At 38.9% G+C, this 21,575-nt stretch overlaps 2 protein-coding genes across 2 annotated transcripts in view; both read left to right on the plus strand.

The window, feature by feature from the left end:
• The first annotated feature begins 799 nt into the window (after positions 1–799).
• On the plus strand, positions 800–6,881 carry erh (ERH mRNA splicing and mitosis factor). The gene is made up of 4 exons (XM_015350997.2): positions 800–911; positions 1,978–2,065; positions 4,166–4,286; positions 5,229–6,881. Exons 1-4 carry the CDS (start codon positions 909–911, stop codon positions 5,329–5,331), a joined length of 315 nt encoding a protein of 104 aa, XP_015206483.1. The 5' UTR covers positions 800–908; the 3' UTR covers positions 5,332–6,881.
• Positions 6,882–13,474: 6,593 nt separating this feature from the next.
• Positions 13,475–21,575, plus strand: part of LOC102685807 (BRD4-interacting chromatin-remodeling complex-associated protein) — a 33,812-nt gene continuing 25,711 nt past the window's right edge. Inside the window, exons 1-4 of the mRNA XM_015350951.2 lie at positions 13,475–13,652; positions 14,108–14,182; positions 19,505–19,703; positions 20,893–20,938. Coding sequence (XP_015206437.2) covers positions 20,898–20,938 — 41 coding nt within the window. The 5' untranslated portion in view covers positions 13,475–13,652; positions 14,108–14,182; positions 19,505–19,703; positions 20,893–20,897. The remainder of the gene's footprint in view (positions 13,653–14,107; positions 14,183–19,504; positions 19,704–20,892; positions 20,939–21,575) is intronic.

Raw genomic sequence — 21,575 nt, forward strand, 5'->3', positions numbered from 1 at the left:
AGAGAATCACACCTGAAATGCCACCTTTAAAACTTTAGTGTCTAAAGGTGTGAGGCAAATAATATGAACCACTTGATAATAAATCAAGTGGTATCATTCATAGTGTTACTTGGAAAGTGCCCCTTTATAATGATGGGTTTTTTTCTGCAGAAATGGGAGTGAAGCATCTTGCTCAAGGATACAAACAGCAGTGTCTCATCCAGGGTTTGCAAAAATCTACTTCCAGTTTAACAACGCTATTTCAGATCTATTCTGGGTTAATTGTGACTGAAACATCTGTACGGAAGACAACAGAACAAACGGGGCAGAGCACAAAGCCATTGGGGCAGAGATTTTGTTTCTTTAGAATTGGTTGTGATATTTTACAATCTTTTACTTCTTAAAACAGACCTGTTTCATCTCATCTTTGCACCACATTGACTTGTTTCCTGTGAAATATAATCAAATCCATTAAACTAATATCTAGTTTACGAGAAAGTTACTCTAATATTCCTCTATTTGGTGTTTTCATAATGAGACTAGGGCATTAGATTAATAGACTGGTCGGGCACAGCATTACAACGGAAATCAGCGTGTGGTATGGGATTTAAAACAGTACAGGAAATGACTTTTGCATCAGTATTTATTTTGGTTGTTTTGCTTTTTTTGCAGTTAAAGCGTTTAATTTAAAATTCAGAATTTCTCAAATATGAAACAATTCGTAAACCCCAACTCAAACTGAATCCTTTTACGATCTCAAACAAATACAGTTCCAATCTCTATTATTATAACCCCTACCCACAATACATTGCTAGTTCCCTGGTTGTACTTCCGGTGGTGAAAGGTCCTGGCTTCTGCAGAAAGGAGGTAGAATCGCCGAGAAGCTCAATTCAGACGAAATCGTGTGTGCTAAGGTGTTTGGAAAAAATATGGTAAGGTGATTTATGGTGGGATGTTTAACATAAATCTAAAGTTTCAAGATACTATTCAGTGAACGATTAAAGCTTTTCAATTTTTGTAATTTGTGATGTTCACGTTTTTTAAGGCCTACGCTGAAGGCTTTGTGCGGGATTATCTGATGGTAAAATCTGTAGCGCCTTGTGTTTGCAGCGTTAGCTTCCAGTTAACGCGTACTTTTTGTCCCAACACAATCAAAAGAGATTTACATAGGGTCGCTGTAAAAGCTATGCTGTAATCACTAAAATTCTAACATTTTAAAAGCAGACAGTGATGTGTGTTTATCACTGTGGTTGAAATGGCCATTTATCGACCAGTAGTGGCTGTTTTAAACGGCCCAAGAGCAGAGGTCGTGGCTCTTAAACAAATATCTAAGATGGCCCTACTGGTGTCATTATTGTTTTTTTTCCTGGAAATAGAGTATTGAGAGAGTTTCTTGGCTTTTGGGTGAATTTCGAAGAAATCATGTTGGTACTTTGTAAAAACTGTAATATTCTGTAGCTCGATGTCTTGCCAGCTTGCCCCATCGTTTATTTCTCACTTTATATGGGTCTCCAAAGCTCTGTTTTTATACGCCAAGTTTAGAAAACAGAGATGTAAATTCTGATACAATTTAAAAATTTTCTGGGTTTTGTGGTCGAAAGATTACACTTAAATAAGGTCCGTCACATCTAGCTCAAGAAGTGCATTTCTAGAAGTATTTTATTGACCCGAGGATTTTATCCAGCGGCTTCTTAAAGAAATCCGGGGAGTCAGTAATGAGGTATATAAAAAGTTTAAGACACGGTCTTTGTTTAAAAAAAAATAAGCATCGTAAATTGGCAGCAACGGGTCATCGGTGTTTGCTGAACTTCATTTTAAGTTATCGGTACGGTTTCCGAGTAACGAATAAAAACACAATCATAGTTAAACAATGGGTGCATAATGATATAACGATCAAAGGTCTATACGTTGATTTCTGTATTTCTTCCTTCTCATGAAGCTTATTATTGATACTGCTTGCAGTGGGATGTAATTGGAAGATCTGTGTTTTATTCCTAGTCTCACACAATTCTGCTGGTTCAGCCGACCAAGAGGCCTGAAGGCAGGACGTACGCTGATTACGAGTCTGTAAACGAGTGCTTGGAAGGTAAGTCACTAAAGGCAGACATTTGCACTAGCAATGGCCCATATCTAATTTAATTGTGGATTTCTTCCAGAACATCTGGAAGAATTCCCTGTAGCTGGTCTTACAGCACTTTCTCACCTGTGTTTTGGGGTGTGTTTAGTTGTGGTTTGGTATGTGTTTGGTAAGTACAATGTGGGGTTTTTGGAATGGGGGGAGGGGGATCCCAAATGGCTCAGATGTTAAAGGCTGTTGCGGGGCGTGCAGGTGGGGCTCTCTGATTTCAGTTTTGCGAAGTTCAGCAGGGGCTGTATCTTCGTCGGATTGTGATCGGGATTCTCCGAAGGCCGGGGCACAGTCGGTTCAGTGCCGCCATTAGTAGGGTTGGGATTAGTCAGAAAGGGTCCTTTTCACTCTTGGCAAAACTTGTCGGGCACTTGTCCACATGGCTAATGCCATGATCAGCGTGCTACTCCACTAATCCGGACCGACCCACTGAGTCCATTAGAGCTGTGCATTGCATCTGCTAATAACCGTGTAAAAATGTATCTGCCAACTTACTTGGCTTAAGATGCACGTTTTATAATGGGACATTAGGCAATTGGAAAATTAGGCTCCACTGATCACATTTAATAGACTTGAATAACAGTGAAATTATTTGGCAGTGCAATATTACCTATACAGTTATATTAACCATAAAGTAATATGCATTATTCACATGCCTCTATTAGAATCTTAGTAAGCATGTTGTTAAACTTGGTTTTTGGATTCAAGATAGTATGTTTTAGTGGCGTACAAATAAGGAATAGATTTTGTTTTTTTGTGCTGTAGAATGTTAACAGGCTATAAATTGATATGGCAAATGTTTAACGCAACATAAAATGCTCTCAACACAAAAGGGTAGTCAGAAAATTCAATACTGACGTATGTTTGATGATTCACTTCAGTGTTTTTTTTTAACATTTGGCATTCTATAGTAAAGATGGGACAAACTAAAACTTCAAAATGTAACTGCACATGCATTACTATTTTTAATTTTTCCTAAACCAATGCCTTAAGGTGGAATTGGGCTTATTTGTGCTTTGTTGCAATGTATGTTTCTCCTTCTCTTTTTACTTTAGCTATAGCCAGAACTTTTTGTCTAACCACAACACTTTCATTTGCTAGTCAAAGGACCTGCTTTAGTCTCTAACTGCTATACCTTTGCAGGCTATTTGTGTGACAAACACGTTTGTTAGTATTTGGACAGGTATTTTTTATGCTCTGTTATTCCGGTACAGTTTGCAGGATGTCTAAAAACTGTCCTAGTACGCAGCTTGGCTTGCGTTGCTCTGGATTTTTCACTGCTACTTCATGCATCTCGCACATCACAGTCTCTTTTCTTCTGCATCAACTCTAGATGACATTGTTGCAATGCTAGTGTAGTCTCAGACAGATGTGATTTTTTTGTGTTGGTATCTCACAGTGCTGCATTCTATAAACAAGTTCAGTAGAACTACAAGTCTGTGTACTTGTTCATCACTAAAGTGTAAAACAAAATAACAGGTGGACAGTTTATCTTGGAAAGTTTCAAGTGACAGTTTTAGTGCTCAAAGCTGACTCTGTGAAGACTGGTTTCTATTTAACTTATGATCTTAAGAATTTAATTACACTAATCTTAAGGAATGTGATTGCATGTTTAGAAGCCTTATTCAGTTGATTATTGAAAGTTTCTGTATAATCTGCCTGGGATTCCCCTAAACCATGATGCACAATTCTTCACCTCCAATCAGTGCTGGGTCTCTGGCAGAGCTGTTGTGACTGTTAAAGTAGGGGGTTCAGGGGAACCTACATTTCCTCATTCAATCATGTACCCTGCACTGTGACATATATACATGACATTGCATGTATATGCATGATATACACCTAATGGAATACAATAGTAAGTTGAGTTTTGTATGATGTATTGTTCATATTCTATTGTCGTGTAAACATCGTGCCATAAAATCTACATCTGATATGACTGCATAGAAAAATTGATTTTAAAGTTCTGTCACCCCTGAAACAGTAGTGTGCTGTGAGATGTGAGCAGGTCTATATCTTGGACATGCTAAGTGGTTTTATCGAGTGTCTTTGTTCTTGTAGGAGTGTGCAAAATGTACGAGGAGCATCTGAAGAGGATGAATCCCAACAGTCCATCCATCACCTATGACATCAGCCAGCTGTTTGACTTCATCGATGAACTTGCTGATCTTAGCTGTCTTGTGTAAGTTTTTCTTTAAGCTTAGCATGTGGATGGGGCCAAACCTTTTGAAAAGGCTTTGAGAACATATAGCTGAAGTTTGCACACACCCTGAGATGGATTTCAGAGTTGCAGATTCTGGTTTCATTCCAACATACCAATTTTTTATAAAAATTTAAGTTTGCATTTGCATACTTGATAACTATTTGAGAATATAAATCATGATATAAATTAGGAAGTGCAGTATACCCATACACATATATGCATACTCTTGATAATCCAGCAATTGCATCATCATAATGTAAACATTCACCTCTTATCTCTACTCTTCTTAATCTTCTTAATCCATTTGGAATCCTTTGGTCTCAAAAATTACTACTGTATGCACTAGGGTATATGCCAAACTACAGTTGGGCATATGCCCTATTTGCATCTTTTCCTGAAGTTGCGTTTTGAAGGCAAAGATTCATTATGCAAGACCTACCCTTTTGATATTCATGTTGGAATCCTGTTAGCATACAGGTGAACCACTAGTTAAATTCGAATTTATCTCAGTAACTTGAAATGTAATAGAAGACTTCTCTGTAATTGTTTGCTTCAGTTTTTGTTACCATTTTATGGCGGTGGTACATTAACAATTTTCCAGTCAGTGGGTGCTAACTCCTGTCTTTAGTGGCTGCTGGAAGAGATTTCTAATGACCTACAAATAACTTTTGTAATAACCCTTGTTTCCTTTGGTACAATTGGCAGCAAACCATCACGGCATGGAGATGTGTGTTAAATGCATCTTGTACCAGTAATTTTTGCTTCTACTGTGCTAGTCCTTTTCAAGACCACTATTGTGGAGATTAGTGAGTTGAACACAGTGGTGAGGGTATGGGTTTCTAGTGATATGACAAGACTTGGCAATTGCAAGAATCTACATGCCATTGTGTTTTAGCTTCAGACATCTCTTTCCTTTGTCAGGTTCCGTGCGGACACTCAGACGTATCAGCCTTACAACAAGGACTGGATCAAGGAGAAGATCTACGTGCTACTGCGTCGCCAGGCTCAGCAGGCAGCCAAATAGTGTGGATGGGCATGGGTGTCTTACCGGGGGTGGGAGGTTGGGGTCAGGCAGCAGGGAGGGGGGCAGTGGAGACCATTTTTGTATAATAGTAGATGAGATCTTGCTGAAACTTGGGATTTGTTTTTTTTTTTTAAGATGGATGGGTAGGGGAATGCTGCTGTTTGTTTTTGCTATTTAAAAATATATTTTCACCCTCAAATTTTTTTCTTCAACTGCAACCTAAAACAAGAACGACTGAAAAGTTTCTGCTAGGAGATTGAATTGCGATCTCTTTTTCTTTTTCCGTGTAGGTTTTCACCAGATGGCGCCTATTAGAAATGCAGGTTCAGGGATTCCTTTGCAAGTCCTAATGTAATGTGTGCAGACAGCAAAGCCTTTATCATAATCTTCATGGTTCTGAAAGGAGGTAACGGTTTATCAGAGTGATGCCTGGGCTTAGTTGTACTGAGACGTTTTAGTAATCCTTGTTAAAGAGCAAATAGCTGTTCACCAGTGTTGTTAAGATAATTGGTCAGTAGGATTTCAGAATTGCAAAAGTTGCTCAAAATGCATTCTATTTGTTTCTTACTGATGGGCAATCATACCTTTCCTGTTTTTACTTGTACCAGTTTCGTAAAGTTACTGTGCTGGCATGGTAACTAGAGAGGACCACCCTCATGCTGATTGATTTCCACAGTATTGTGCACTTGGGAGAAGTCTCTGTCGTGTTGTTTCTTTGGGATATGAGTTTGAAGTTGTATTGGTCCCCAAGTAGAAGGTGCCTGGGAACCTATCTGGATTAACAGTTAAATCATTAGGACAGGGTCGGGGGAGTCCTAGAAATGACCTTATAATTCACAACTTTTAAAGAAATGGCTAGGACATAAATCACAGGATAAGAGATGACTAGAGAGCAACTCTGTTTTACAGCTACAGGCTATTTGTTCTGGTCATTGGAGGAAAAGGTTCAAGGCTTCAAAAAACACATTCTGAAAAGGTTATCTGGTCAGGCTTGTAAGAACGAGAGGTGAAGTGAAAGGTCAGTTCAAGACTTGTTTTTAACTGTAATAAAACTCAGTACATGGTGGCGGTAGGTCACTGTCCTAAAGTTAACATAATTAGAGCAGACAACTAACACTAAAATCTGCATTTAACCCGCTTAATTTAGATATGCATAAACATTCAAAATTGTGCCCTTGGTCATTTTATAAAATGACAGTGTGGTACAGATGACATCTTGTGAAATTTGCTGACATTTGAGCCCTGCCAAAAGTGTGAATTGAAGGATAAGTATCTATTTGGCTGTGCTCCCTGTGGAGCATTTTTCTGCTTATTTCGATTGTCAGGTTTAAGAACGTGGAAGAGGATTTTATAGTGTATTGTTCCATATTCATTTGCGCCATTTGCTGAAGACCCTTCACAGAAAGTTTTTCAAATCACTTTGGAGGTTCATCTTTTGTTTAACCTTACTCTTGTAAACATTTGTCTCCTTGTCACCCAGTAGACCTTGTCAGCACCCATTAAAATGTTTCTTTTGTGTTTGACAAAATAAATACCTCTTTATCTGTTAATACTTGTGGTTTGTGTGTGCTTAAATATGACTTAAATTTGATTACAGTATGTAGAGTCTTTTGTATCTCTTGGTATTAAGTAGTGGACTGGCTAATCTGGTAAGGTGTTCGTTATTTGTAGTCCTCATACACCTAAAGATCACACCATATTTCCAACAAGGTAATAGGTTTAATTGACTTATTTCTTGTGTGTCAGTTGTTGTAAAACATCTCTAGCATGCTCAAAATGGATAGGTTTTGTACTTCTGTTTTGGTCACTTTGTTTCCAGTGGCTACATGGCTGATCACTACTGTCAATTCTACTTGTCTGATGTGGTGAAGGGGGATGGCACGGTGATGCAGTAGTTAGCATTGCTGCCTTGTAGTGCTGGGGCCCTGGGTTCAGTTCCTGGGGTGGTATTTAAATTGGGGTTTCTATGTCTCTACATGATTAATTGGCTTTTGTAAAATTGGCCGTGGTGTGAGTGTGTGCATGTCTTGTTTGCCCTGAAATGGACTGGCATCCACTCTGGGCCATTGTCACCCTAGAAGGATAAGTGGTTATCCACTTCATCCCAAGAGTACCCAAATCAAAGCCGATAAAGCAGTAGCCCGAATGGTTCAAATAAAGTCAATTTTAAAATATACAAAACAAGAACGTATTTTAAGAATGATTCAAGTTGTCTGCTTAAAGTGAGAATGATCTGCAAGTGTAGGTAAAAGGGGATTTTGGAACACCAGAGTAATGAATATTGCAATAGAAGCTCAACATCACAACAGCACATGGAAGCAAACTGTTCTGTGGGAGGAAAATAGCTGATGTATTAATATAGAAATACCATTCCTCAGGCTGAGAAAAGACCATGTTCTATTCTAAATACTTACATATAAATGTGTTACAGGTGCTTTATACACTTGAGATAAATCTCTCTTATTGTATTATATTATGTATTAAGATAAGATCACTTTATTAGCCATATGCAATTTCTTGCATCAGGAGTTTCTTTTTGCATACCCCAGCTTGCTCTCCATGCTTGGGGTCAGGCAGGGGAAGCCATTTATACAGCACCCCTGGAGCAGCTGGGGTTAAGGGCCTTACTCAGGGGCCCAACGGAGTAGGATTCCTCTGCCAGCCATGGGATTTGAACCGGCAACCTTCCAGCCACAGTTCCACCGCATTGCCCATTATTGCTATAATATTGAAACTAAATTGCTGTTTATTATAAAAAGCCACTGAAAAGTAAACTGGAAGAAAAATCTACATCACTCTCCTTTATTTATTCATCGGCTGTTAACAAAACTCATCCAACAGTGTTATATACTAATATACATGTAATTGTAAATCGGTATGCTTTGCTTGTTGTGAAGATCATAATAATTAGGTCTAAGCAAAGCTGTGCTTAGTTCTAGGAGTACCCCCATTTCTGCTGGAGTTTCTTACATTTTGGCCCTTAATTTACAGTGCTAATTGGTGGCTGTAACTGATCGGCTTTCTGGTTTAGACTTTTTTTCTGCATTCAGTCCTTCATTTCAAAATTACCCTAATTAATGTAATTATTTCCAACAACTTCAGCACACAGAGCCTTGTACTGCAAACCTTCAACTTGCAAATTAAGAAATTGCTCCTTTCTGACTAAACAGCTCTTAATAGGTGATCAAGAGATAATGAACAGACACAGGTAGGAATGACATTGTATCAGAAAACTCCCACGGTGAGTCAGTGTTTCCTTCTGCTTAAGTCCAATTGGTTATATTTCAGCTAACACATTCAAGTGACAGCGGTAATTAGCATAGGGTTGATTCCAATTACAAATCTGACTACTCTAAAGCAAAAACCAGAACATATGGGGGTTACCTAGTATCAGGACTAAAAACCACTGAAAAGGTGAATCATCTCTAAGGCAATAGGATTCCAGGGTATTATCAACCTACTATAGATTTAGAAAAGGTAAGTCTTGATCAAGCAAGAGCAGTAATGGATATGTAGATTTTCAGAAAGTTCCTTATGAAAGATGAATTCTCAATTTGCAAGCCGAAGGCATGAGATTGGATTGAGAATAGTAAAGGAGGTTCTCAATCAGATAAGAGGTGAATGCTCCAATTAGGGTAGTACCATAATTAATTGGAGCAGTAGAGAGATCTGTTAGGACCACTGCTCCTCCTAATTTATATCAATGACTTAGATTCTGGTTCAGTTAGTAAACTAGTTAATCATGCAGATAATATTGAAATAGGTTTTGCAAACACTGTAGAAGCTCTAAAGGAAATGCAGAATGGCTCAGACAAAGTTTGAGACTTAAATTTAAAATATGTAAAAATGAACTATAAATAAAGGATGGGGAACACTGAGCTTTAAGAAGCTATTTATGAAAAAGACACAGGTATTTGTTGACATAATTATTAAAACAGAATATTATATATTGAGTCAAAAATGTAGAAAAGGTGATATGTAAAAATTGTACTTTTGCGCTTGCAAAAAAAAATTTAGAATGCTCTGCACAATTGTGGTATCACATTACAAAAAATATATTACTGCTCTAGATTCAGCTTAAAGACGAGCAGCCAGATACACTCTCAGAATCAAAGGAATGTCCTTCACTGGGAGCTTAAAAATCCTGAAACTTCTACAGAGAAGACTAAGAATGAACACATTTCATGTATTTAAAATCCTCAAAGTATTGACAAAGTCATCCTTGCAGTATTCTTCAGAATCAACAGTTAAACATGAATCAATAGTACATTTAAAACTCGGACCAGTGGGCTTTTCTTTACACAAAGGGTTGTGGGAGTCTGCAACACGTTGCCCAGAATTTATGTTCAAGCTGCTACCCTGGTTTCTTACACGAAACAGCAACGTGGGATCCTCCAATCTATTATCTATTAGAAATTAAACTAATTGGATGGGCCATATGACCTCTTGTTATTTGTTACATTTATTATTGTCTCATGTTTGTAGCTGTGAGCTCAAATTCCTGGCTTGAAAACAATCCTGAAAAATCATTAAAAAAATAAAATGTCTTAGAAAACAAGGACAGAATTCCAATGTTTCCAAGCAGGTGTAGTCTGTCCAGATCTGTCCCACATGCCCGTCACCTGGCTGGCATCAAACCTGACCCCTATCCTATCCCATCACCCCCTATCCTCCATATAGCCAGTTACTTGCCTGTAAACACAACCCCCAAACCTGCCTTCAAGGGTGAGTCCCAGTGACCCCGAAGTGTCATGGGAATCTAGTTTGGATCATTTTTTGTCTGGCACCTCCCCTTTGACCAATTTGCCAAAGGTAACCATACCAGGCACCCAAAACTCCCGACAACATACCTCTGAGGCTCCCTGGGTCACTCTAGCCCCTCCACCTTGACAAGGTCATGACCCCCGGAGGGGATCCCCGAGGAGGAGCTAGAAACTGCTGCTGGGGAAAGAGAAGTCTGGTCTGCCCTGCTCAGCCCAACACCACCACGACCCTCGCCAGGAGCAAGCAGTAAGAAAATGAACTGAGATCAGAGTAAGCTACTATGTCCTAAGATGGTAAAAGAACCTGACATTTGCTTTGAGCAACAGCATCCATTTTTAATAAAAAAAGAAAGGGCTAGGATCAAATTGTTGTGAGTGAGAATAAAGTTGTAAAATGCCATTGGAAACCACTGAAATGTCACGGAAAAGGCATTGAGTTGGCCTAGAGGGAATGTGAAAACCCTGCCCTTCTCTTTTTATTTGTTAAAATCGTTCTTTGAGGGCTGTTGAGTGACATTTTTCACTCAATCAAAGTAAAAGTGACTCTTGAGATTTTCAGAACTGAATGTCAATTATTTGTGAAGATTTTCCATATTTGTTTCTACTGAAATACAATATGAAGGTTTCTCATGCCATGAACACGTAATTTTTTAAATGCCACAACTCTGGCTAGCCCAAGCCATTTCATTGCCAAATCACTTTTTTACTAAAAGCTATATTCTGACAACACTAGCCACACACAGCTGGAACAGTTAACAGAACGTGGATATCATTAACTGACAAAGTGCATTTCGATTTTCAGACATTTCACTTTAGAAGTACTGAAATGTAACTGTAAATATTAATGTTGATTGTAACATTTACTAATGTCCATTTGACAATAATAAAAATTACACATTTCAACATTTTTACAGTTGGTACAATGGATACACAGTTTAAAATTCTTTTTTTAAGCTCTGGTAAAACAGAGCTGACTAAACGATTGTATAAATAAAATACCAAAAGTATTTCCCCATTTGTGATTTTGTGTTTAAAGTCAGAGACAAAAACTAACATCAGTGCCTAAAAAGTCAAACTTTCACTGGAACGTGCACACATTCCAAAAGATCTTCTACAACATATCTATAGATTGAAAATATTTCACTGGGGAGCTGCTTTTGCAGGCTTTGGCTGCAAAGGAACAAGTAAAGGTTAATTCCACGCTGAAAAATAGAAAGGAAAAATGCAGCGTGTTCACCCTTGAGCCTTCCTCATGCATGGGAAATAATTAAGAGCCTTCTTCATTCATTTGTCTTAATCTTTCAGGGTGGAACTAACTTCCTTGTATCACACAATGCAGTAGAAGACACTGAATAGCAGTTCTCCTTTGTCAATATACAGCCGCCATTATTGTATGTAATGATGTATTGAAAACAAATATGAATTTTATCATGCACAATTTAGTCTAGTCTACTGGTAGTCACATTTATGGGGACTCTTGGAAACATTATTTAAATAAACTTAGAGAAAAATTAGAACATACTATTGACTTGTAGTATATAGAATGGGTATTCATTATCTCAAGAGAAATTCCAACAAAGAATGAGAATTCCTGCAATTTAACTCCAAGCATTTAGGAATGGTTGGTCTGCTCTCTGAATTCCATCCTAAAACATTAGTGGAGTATTTTGTCCATGTGGCTCTGTGTACAGTATTTGCCAGGATTTATTTCAGATTCTTGACATATTTCACCCTTTCTAGTTTCAAGCAATTTCATTTGTGGTCAAGTGACTTGGGAGGCCAGTGCATCAATGTTCCAGCCAGAGCTTTATTATTTAATTTAGAGTTTTTTGAGGTTGTGTGATAGAAGACATTGGATGAGACACTCTGCCCAGGAGTCTTTTCCTGAAGGAACAGCATCATTAAAACAGCTGCAATGATGTTACTCCTTTACAAATGTTCCCTGTGTTTCTACAACATCCAGGCACCAGAACGTAAGAGCCTCTGATCTTCATGTCTGCCATCTCTGTGCTTTGGTGTTGAACATTTCTGCAATCTCTCCCTCGGTTTTCTTTTCACTTCCAGTCACAGTTACATTGAAGAATTGTTTGGTCTCCAGAACTATTCTCCATTTCTTTTTTAAATGGTCTTCTTAGCTTCACACCTTTCCCTACTACAACAGTATCCTGCTTTTCTTCAGCATTTTCTTGGATATAGTGACATCAGATCTAGCATGAAGATAAACATCAAAAATTGTGTGTGATTCTGGAGTTGATTTAATTATTCTTGTTTTTCTTCTCTGTTCCATTTTTCTTGCTATTAAACCACAATTTATATTTATCTGTTCATTTACAGTCTTATGCAAAATTGACTTTTCTTGTATTTCCTGCTGAGAATTCTCTCCACTGTGGAGGGTAATTGAGATAATTATAGGTACATGATTTAATATCTTCTTTGAATACTTATCTACCCACCTTTTACGTCCCCTGTTTGGAAAGAACATGCTGAAACATTTAATGCTTTGTTCTAAATTTGTACATGATCATTTTGACTCAGTTCTGAAAACTGACAGCTGCCTTCTGAGAGAGGAGTTTATAAGGTAAAACGGAGAGAGGGAAATTTCACAGAGGTAATTGAGGTAACATACTGTATATTTAGACCTATCCACAGTAATATTTTCCTTGAAGAATAAACAAATGGCTTATGTATAATTGTACTGTTTCTGGTAAATTGTAAATTATGAAAATTGACCTGTTCTTAATAAACTGCACTGCATACATTATCTCATGTTTCTCAACAAGACAAGACATTTACGGACATATCCGTGTTAACTCGGTTACAGCACTGTTCCAACGCTTAGAAGTAACAATTAAGAATTAAAAAAAGCCCAGTATCAATATTTTTGTTGACCTACTGCCTGTAACCAGACGCCGGTAAACGATAACGTTTACGGTTTTTTTTCCAATTTCAACTATAGTAATCTACCGTTGTTAAAACACTTCGGCAGACATTATTTTTTGCACGGAGAATCCTGCTTTGGAAATACTGAGTAGCGTAGTTGCTAAGGGACAACTGACTAGTTTCGCAAAGCTGACATAAAATGATTTCCCAAGTATACTTTAATGTGTCCAAAGAGGCCGTACACATTTGTGAATTGCCTGGGTGAATGCGCAGGCATCTGGACGCTATCCAGTCGATGTCTTCGCTGAGCTACGTGCGGAGGAGAGATAAGACGGACACCATAGCGATGCAGCCACACAGCACCTCTGCACTGTGTGCCCAGTTTAACCTACAGCCGTAGTCCCGCCCATCCCTGCACTTTTAAACACCATCAACTTGTCAATCATCACAGCACTGGCCAATCGCTTAGTAGGGGAGACCCTTGTTGTTCTAAAGAGGTATTGATTTTCACACATGATGGAGCTCGCGGGAGATGCTTATTGATTCACCTATTTATACCTTTATCATTTTTAACCTGCCTTTGATTTTTTTTGTAAAGCATATTTTACTAGGCACGTTCTTCTAATTTTTTTCTTCCTTGAATCGATTTCAGTCCTTTTCATACAAAATGCCTGCTAGGTATGGTGCATTTTGTACAATACTAATTATGGAAAATGTTAGCAATAGTCATGTTACATGATGTTGTAAAACAGTCACTGTCGTTTATCAATGTGTAGAGGGTGCTATACTTTGATGTGGCATTGTCTGGACGGTGGGGCTCTGATTTGTATATATATATATGTTTGCGAGGGGAGTGGGGGGTTAAAACACTTAACGTATCCTTAAGAATCGGTAAAGAGAAAAAATCAGAAAATAGATCCAAGACGCTTCCTTTCATTGGGTTTGAAGTTGAATTAGCATAAGATAATAGTGCTCTGGCTTTTCTGTGAGCGGGTTTTTTTGAAGCGTTTGCTGCGTTTAATCTCTGGCAATGAAGGACGCGGCTGCACAGCCCATTTACTCGAGTTTTTTCCACCTTTGTGTTCTGAACTGATCTCTTCTCACTCTTGTTTCTCGCCACCCCCCACCCTTAGCATCTGAAAAGGCTGGTGCCTTTGAGTCGATGGCGCAGAGGCCCCACTGACAGGACAATAACCCACAAAGACGCGGTGAGTTGCTTTAAAAGTTAAAATACAAATTTAGCTGGAGCGGGAGTGAGAGAGAAAGTGGGGAGGGCACAGAGATGGGGAGATAGAGCGTCCTTTGTGATTGAGTAGAATGCATCGAGCACATCTTTTTTTTATTCCTTCTAAATAAGACAGTTGCAAGGATCGTGCTGTTGCTGGTACGACAGACATTCTGCCTCACGAATTTTTTTGCTGTATTCCCCTTGCCTAAATTGCACGACCCCCTCCCCAGACTGCTGAAATGGACTGGAGTTGTCTTGCGGACTTGGTGCTCGTTCGGTCCTCCCTCCCCGATGCAGAATGTGCGATGCAGTCGGTTTCAGTGCAGACGCCGTTGCGGGTTGTAAATAAAAATAACAAAATGCGAGAGTCTGCTGTAGGGTAGGGAGGTCTGCCCGCTTCGAAGGACCTCCCCTGGAAAAAAAAAACAAGAGTGTTCGGAGGAGTTTGCTTCTTATAATTGGAAATGAGCTTCCGTTTTTTCACTTAATCAAGATGCTGATTAAATAGATGACTTGTCCTTGCCAGTAGTGGGAGGATAATTGTATTCCGGCTACTTTAAGCGTTTTGCGCTGCATTGAACTGGAGGTGTAGACCACTGTGTCAAAGCTGTTGACTCTTTGACACGAACAGACATATAAACTGCACTCTTACATAGGCTCAATTGTTTATATACGCAAATGCCCCTACTTCTATTAGACACGTGTGTGTTTCATAATAGACAATTACACACAGGGACGGATCTTCTGAGCTCAGGTTATAAGGTTGAGTTTAAAGTGTTGTTGTTCGCAGAATTAAATCAAATGGCGTATATGTGATATATCTGTAGTTGTTTTCATAAGGGGGGTGAGATAACCCTCATGCACCAACAAAGATGTCAGTTCGTTTTGCCTGGCACAAGCCAAACGCGGTGCGCCTCTGCATTGTTGAGAGAAAAGCGAGTGATAGGGTGGTCGATTTTTAAAGACACAAAATGCGTTATGTCGTGCTACAAACGGATTTTTATTGTTTTTCGAAATCTATTTTCCACTGACAACAAAGTAACAAGATGTCGGCGAAATGTGGGGACCCCGCAGCTGCAGTCTGTGGCGAGCTTTGGGGGGCGGGAGACACTTCCTTAAATGTTTAAACTTAAAAAAAAAAACATCACGAGTGTTTATGTTACATTCTTAAATGATCAACATCAGTAACGGCAGCAGCAGTTCAAAGGTGGGCTCAGAGTTCACATTATTCGGGCGAGATTGACAGAACTGTTTCTGATGCTGGTTGGTATATCAGCGTGCTGGAAGACGTGATACAGTGTCTGGTTTTAGATGTTGTCTGGGGCTGAGGTGCAGCTGAGACCCCTGGCAAAATGAAACTGAAATCACAGTCGCCCAAAGCTAATTGGCTGAATTTGCTAAAATTTAACGAGAGTCATTCTTCTTATCTTCTTGCTCGGCATTACTTATTATCGGACAGGTTTCCAGGTTAGTAAGATGTGGAATCATTTACAAACCGGCGTATCGGAGTGTCTTTGATAATGGACTCGAATACAGCTCAGTGTAATTTATTTCAAACGCGTATCCAATCCTCTGCGTCACACTGTTTTGTCGGCCCCATGAAACGCATGTGCTCGTTTTGTTGCTTGTTTATAATATCTTTTCATAGCTATCAAATCAAGGGAGCTTTTAGAGTAATTTATACGAAGGAGAAGGGAACATACACAACAATTCTCCCTTGCAGATTGTTACAGTATTAAATTAAAGTAGAGAATTTTAATAATTTTCTGGAGTCGTCTTTGAAATCGAGTTGACCGTCAGGGTCATTCAGCATCATCCGAATCAGTAATCAAGTAAACCCACACAGAAAGCAGAGTACTTTTGTTTGATAAAATTCCCAACGGTTGTTACTGTTATGTGTGGACAAGCAAAATGTTAGACTTTTTTTGGCATAGTTCTTTATAAATTGAGCCACGCACCCGTTATTGAACTTACGATGAAAGCCGGGGATTTGCAATCACAATTTAAGGCAGAGGAGGGCTAGCCTGGTCCTGGGGGGCCTGTGTGTCTTCAGCGTTTCATTCCAACTCAACTCTCAACAACCTGAATCAGCTCATTATTGGCTTAATTGGACTGATTTACAAAGCTTCTCCCAGCTCTTTGGGTGCTGCTGCTTTGAAGAGACCTAGAAACCCTGCAGACACACTGGCCCTCCAGGACCAGGATAACTCAGCCTTACCTTAATGAAAGTTTTTACCTTCCTTTTCTCTGACATTGCGACAAAAATGTTTTATTTCTTGCCTTTCCCTTTTCTGAATCGGAACAGAAAATATGAAAAATATTCCCCTTAGTCTACCTAAGAGAATAAAACACTTATATCTGCTTTTTTCCATGTTACTGATATTCAGTCTAGGTCCTTGGCCCTGTAGGGCTGTTGTGTTTTTTCTTTTTTATTACACCCCGGGTGTAAAATGATTTGAATCACTTAGTTCCCTCTCTTTCCATGTCTTAACTCGCTGACGATTAAGTCATAAGATGTGACTGAAAATAAAATATTCCCAGAGTCTTAAGAAGAAAATCCAAAAACTGTTTTTGTTTCTTTACAAGCTGAGAATTGTTGATTCCCTCATTCTGCTAGATCTCTGTACAATATGACTCCAGTAACATGGTTTTTGGGAACCAGTTTGGCATATTCCATGGCTGCTCATATTGTTGAAGTGAATCACATGGTTTCCTCATCTAGATGTAAGGGCACTGAAAAACTACACATCTCAGGGAGAGGTGGTGATATCAACCTTAGCCTTCTAAAAAGAGAGCCTTTCTACATTTTCAGAAAGATTAATATAATGTGGATTGAACACAGAATTAGATTTTTGATGTTTTATATAAGTGGGAGTTTGATTTATAAATGTAATCTTTCTAAAGTGATTTTAAATGAGCACTCAGTTTTGATCGTGTTTGTGCTTGAATCTTTAGTGAAATTTATATAATCAGATGGGTCTATTTATTCAGTATGGTTCTTCCGAATGAAAACAAGTTCTTACCTCTCACTGGGAACCAGTTGCTGGTTGGGGAATTTCTATATAGAGTGGACCAAACATGTTTGTTCTGATGAAGGCTTTTGTGCTGAAACCTTGACAAGTTTTAAAATAATAACTGTATTTTGGAGTATCTGGTGGGGTGGCACAGTGGTGCAGTAGTTAGTATTGCTGCCTTTAATTCCTGACCTGGGGCACTATCTGCATGGAGTTCATATATGTTCTCCCCATGTGTCTAAGGACATATTGGTAGGTTTAATTGGCTTCTGTGAAAAAGTGGCCTTGGTGTGATTGTGTGCATGCCTGTGTTTGTGTCTGTGTGTGTTCTGTGATGGACTGGTGGCCAGGGAATATCCTGCCTTGCACTCATTGCTTGCTGAGACAGGCTCTGTTCCTCCACGACCCTACATTGGATGAAGCGAGAAATTGGATAGATAGAGTATATAGGGTACAACCAATTGACCCGATTTTTTAATCTGTGTAAGCATATCAGGTGTCTCCCTCAATGACCCACAAAAGTCTTCACATCCGACTACTCCATGTTATCACGTAGGTTTATTCTTGCTTTTTTGTTTTTGGCAGCAATTATACCAGTAACATTTTGAGTAACAACTGAAGTTCAGGGTCACGGTTGTTTGTCATGTTTGTTGTCTCATCAGTTTTGCAGCTTAACATATCAGGGCCAAAATTTGAAAGCAGAATGTTAAAGGCTACTATCAACATTTTAATAATTTCCTCAAAATCAAGCCAGATTCAGAATGAAAAAAAAGACAGGTATGTTAAAAACTCTATTACCGGAACAGAGCTTTTTTGCAAATGCCTTTTGTTTAGAAGAGTGAGCAGTTCTGAGCTACACTTCCAGTCATTTAAAAATGGCTGGTAATAGACTGATCAAGCGAATATTACCACAGGGTGTAAGAAAAGAAACTGTAACCTTGTCTCAGTCTGCACAGGGGCCATAATTTAAACCACAGAGGAAAGGTGCTGGTGTTTGTGGTTTACAAACATATAGAAAGGACTAATGTTGTTGTAAAAATGTTCTCCAGAAAAGTTTGAGGTATCTCTTACACTCTGAAAAAAATGTTTCCTACTTTATAAAATATATTTCATACTTTTTATGGTGCATTTGAAAACAATCCGTATTCCTCTAATAGCTCTTGCATAATGTTAAGGGCTATTATTTAAACAGTCCTATACCCCTGTGTGTTTAGGACGTATGGCTACTTAAAGAAGCAAAATGGATTTAGTGTGTTATCAACTGTATTGTAAGCCTGGTATGTTTACTCCGACAATTGTCATTCAGTATCACCAAGATAAACCCAGGGGTTTGATTAAGTTGCAGAAAAAAATCCATTGCTCAGTGCTCCAAGCAAAGATACAAATTTCCATTGGGGATCATTACATGAAATAATGCTGTTTCAAAATTTGATCCATATGTTGTAGAAATGGTGTTTTCCGGGCAAGGTAGAGCTGTTACAGTTGACAAATGTCTGTCGAACCTTTAGATAGCTCTAGAGAGTAGTAAAAATAGTGGAAGATTGTTTGAAACAAATCAGATTGTGGCTTGTGTAGTCGTTTCTAATGCATCAATGTATGAGAAGACTTGTTGAAGATTTTTTTAAATGAGCACAGTGTCTTCTGGGCTTCCACTAGACTAAAAACTCTGAAGGACAAATGAAAGAAGGGAATTCCACTGTAAAACAGTGGAAGAAATCAGTCCTTATGTTATTTCACTTGATGGTTTTCACACAGCTTCAGTAACACAGGAGAGGCTTAAAAGTTAACAAAAACTGGTAGTGGAAAGTGAACAAAATCATAGAAAAAAAGTTAAAAAAAGACTTCCACATAAACACTTGGAGAGACAATGTAGGGCAGACAAAGCTTTCTCTACCACCTTGCTTTATTTAAACACTTCTGTTTTCCCACAATACTGTATGTCCTGGTCTGGTTTAAAATGAATGTCTTGCTTTTTTAGCTACAGGTAAGAAACCTATCAAATACAGCCAAGTTTCTTTTTGTTCTAACTATTTTGGCTATTTTTTTGGTTGTTTTGGCTCTGAGTTCTGTATTCGACCATGCTCTTGGCAACTGTTATGTTATGTTTTATATAGGCAAGTGAGGATGGAATCATTTAGGAAGGTATAATTGTTGGGAAGACTACTGTAGGTCCGTTCTGAAACATAGTTAGGAAGTTGATAGATATCCCTGTTTTATTCCGAATCACCTGTCTCTTGTTTCTCACTTTTCCCTCTGTTCATGTTTTTCCCTGTGGTTTTTGGAAAAAGACCTGGTACTGTCCTGACTGGCAGTGTAGACTGAGGGCTAAAGGAGAAGACCATGACGAGGAAGCTGATGCCATTGAGTTCACCACAGGGGGCACTGCGCTGTCCGTCACAAACCCCCTAAGGGCCCCCAGAGCCCAGCCCATGAAGTCCCTGCATGAGCTCAGCACGTCTGCTCTGGATGGGGCCCAGTCCATATGAAGTAGGTCATCCCTTCTGCTCTACTCAGGATTCTCAAACCAGGCACGAAGTCTGTGGAAGATTTTTTTAAATTATGTCTGATTGCAAGTCATTCATGAAATTATCTCATAAAGCTAAAGTGGAAGAGGAATAGGATGCCATCTTGCTCACACAACAAAGCAATTGCAGCCAGAAGTAATAGTAATCCGTTTTATGTACTTGAGAATAAATTGTGCGATGCTTGTGCAGTTGTTTTCATTTCAATCTGATTGGTGCTTTGCTGATTTCTCCCTGTGGAAGGCCTTGGTACCACGAATTTCTGCTGTGAAAAAGTTGTAACATAGCTTGAGCCTGATTTTCCCATCAAAATGTGTGTTGAAAACAACTGATAGATTTAGCGGTGATAGACTGAACATTTTATTTTGAAGTACATATGACAGTTTATTTGTGTTATTCTTTTAAAACTGTTTAGCTGTGACTTGCCAGCACCTAAGGCAGCAAGAATATGTTTTGTGTGGAAGTTGTGTTTATTTACAATATGAATAATTTTGCTGCATATTGTGGCATAATATGTGGTGCAGAAATTACTTCCCTCTGGTTGCACAATAATGTACCTTCTCACTTCTCCTGTACATTACCTGCCCTGTCTGAGTGGACTTGTCTGTTTCTTCTTATTGTCACCCTAATGTGCTTTCTGTGTTCCAATTTCCCTGTAGCAATTGGAGAGAGGCAATTACTTAAGGAGGGGTGAATGGTAGGGAATCTGTGAGGCTGGAAGAGCAAAAACTGGTGTACCTAATCTTTTGGCCAAACAGTGTTTTTGAAGTTGAAACACTGGCTTCTTTCAATAAAGTGCTGGATGAGATCCTAACATCAATTATCTCCTGTGAGTCAGGTTAGATGGGCCAAAGTGGCTCCACAAATCTTTTTTCTTTGAATAAATGAACCTACGTTTACAATATGAAAAAGTGACATGCTGTACTAACAAAGCGTTAACACCCACACACAAATTGCATTTAAATATTTGTCAAAAAGACAAATTTTTGCCGGGCTCTCACTCTGTACTTCCAATTTTTTTAGTAGACTTGCTGACAGGTGTGGGGAAAGAGGTTCTCAGTGAGCTTTAGGAGATCAGTACTAGAATTCACTTGCTCTGTGAATTTCTGTCAGTTAACCAGACTCTTGTCTTGTTTCTTGTCCACCTCGTTCAGTTGACATGGATGATGAAGATGGCACCTGTTTGCTTGATGTTTTGTGGTGAGTAAACCTGCTGTTCACATAGCTTCTCTCATACCTCGACTCTGAGCTGCCTGCTCCTTTAAAGGATTTTCAGTTGTGCTCAAAATGTAATCCATGTAGACAAAAACAGATGACTTGATTTTGAAAGAGATTTTTTCAGATGGCATGCTGGGAAGTGGTTAGCTTGCCTCGCAGTGTTGGGTCCCAGTTTCAGTTCCAGACCTGGGGTGCTGTCTGTGTGGAGTTTGTATGTTCTCCCCATGTTTGCATGGTTTCCTCTGAGTGCTCTGGTTTCCTTCCACAGTCCAAAACTGGTAGTGTGTGTGTGTGTGTCCTGTGATGGATTGACTTCCTGTCGAGGATATATCCTGACTTGCGCCTGTTGCTTGCCAGGACAGGCTCCGACTCCCTGAATTGGGAAAAAGCAGTTAAAACATGGTTGGATGGATGTAAGCGGATGTAAAACTGTGATTCCCTTTCATATTGCATTCACATATCCGTCCTAAAATTAAGAGCAAGAGTTTCAATAGTGTCATACTTTAGTTTAAAAATTAAACTAACTCCATTTTTGCAAAACTGAAGGTTTTTATATGTTAGAACATGAAGTGCTGTGTTTGTGATTTAAATATACTTTACAATAATTTTCATTTAATTT

The sequence above is a fragment of the Lepisosteus oculatus genome, chromosome 8, assembly GCF_040954835.1.
Source record: "Lepisosteus oculatus isolate fLepOcu1 chromosome 8, fLepOcu1.hap2, whole genome shotgun sequence".
Lineage (NCBI taxonomy): Eukaryota > Metazoa > Chordata > Actinopteri > Semionotiformes > Lepisosteidae > Lepisosteus > Lepisosteus oculatus.

Bases quoted from the DNA above. Each gene is read 5' to 3' on its own strand.
- erh (XM_015350997.2), top strand. The intron at 2,066-4,165 runs GTAAGTCACTAA...TTGTTCTTGTAG, and splicing joins TGTAAACGAGTGCTTGGAAG to GAGTGTGCAAAATGTACGAG. The intron at 4,287-5,228 runs GTAAGTTTTTCT...TTCCTTTGTCAG, and splicing joins GCTGATCTTAGCTGTCTTGT to GTTCCGTGCGGACACTCAGA.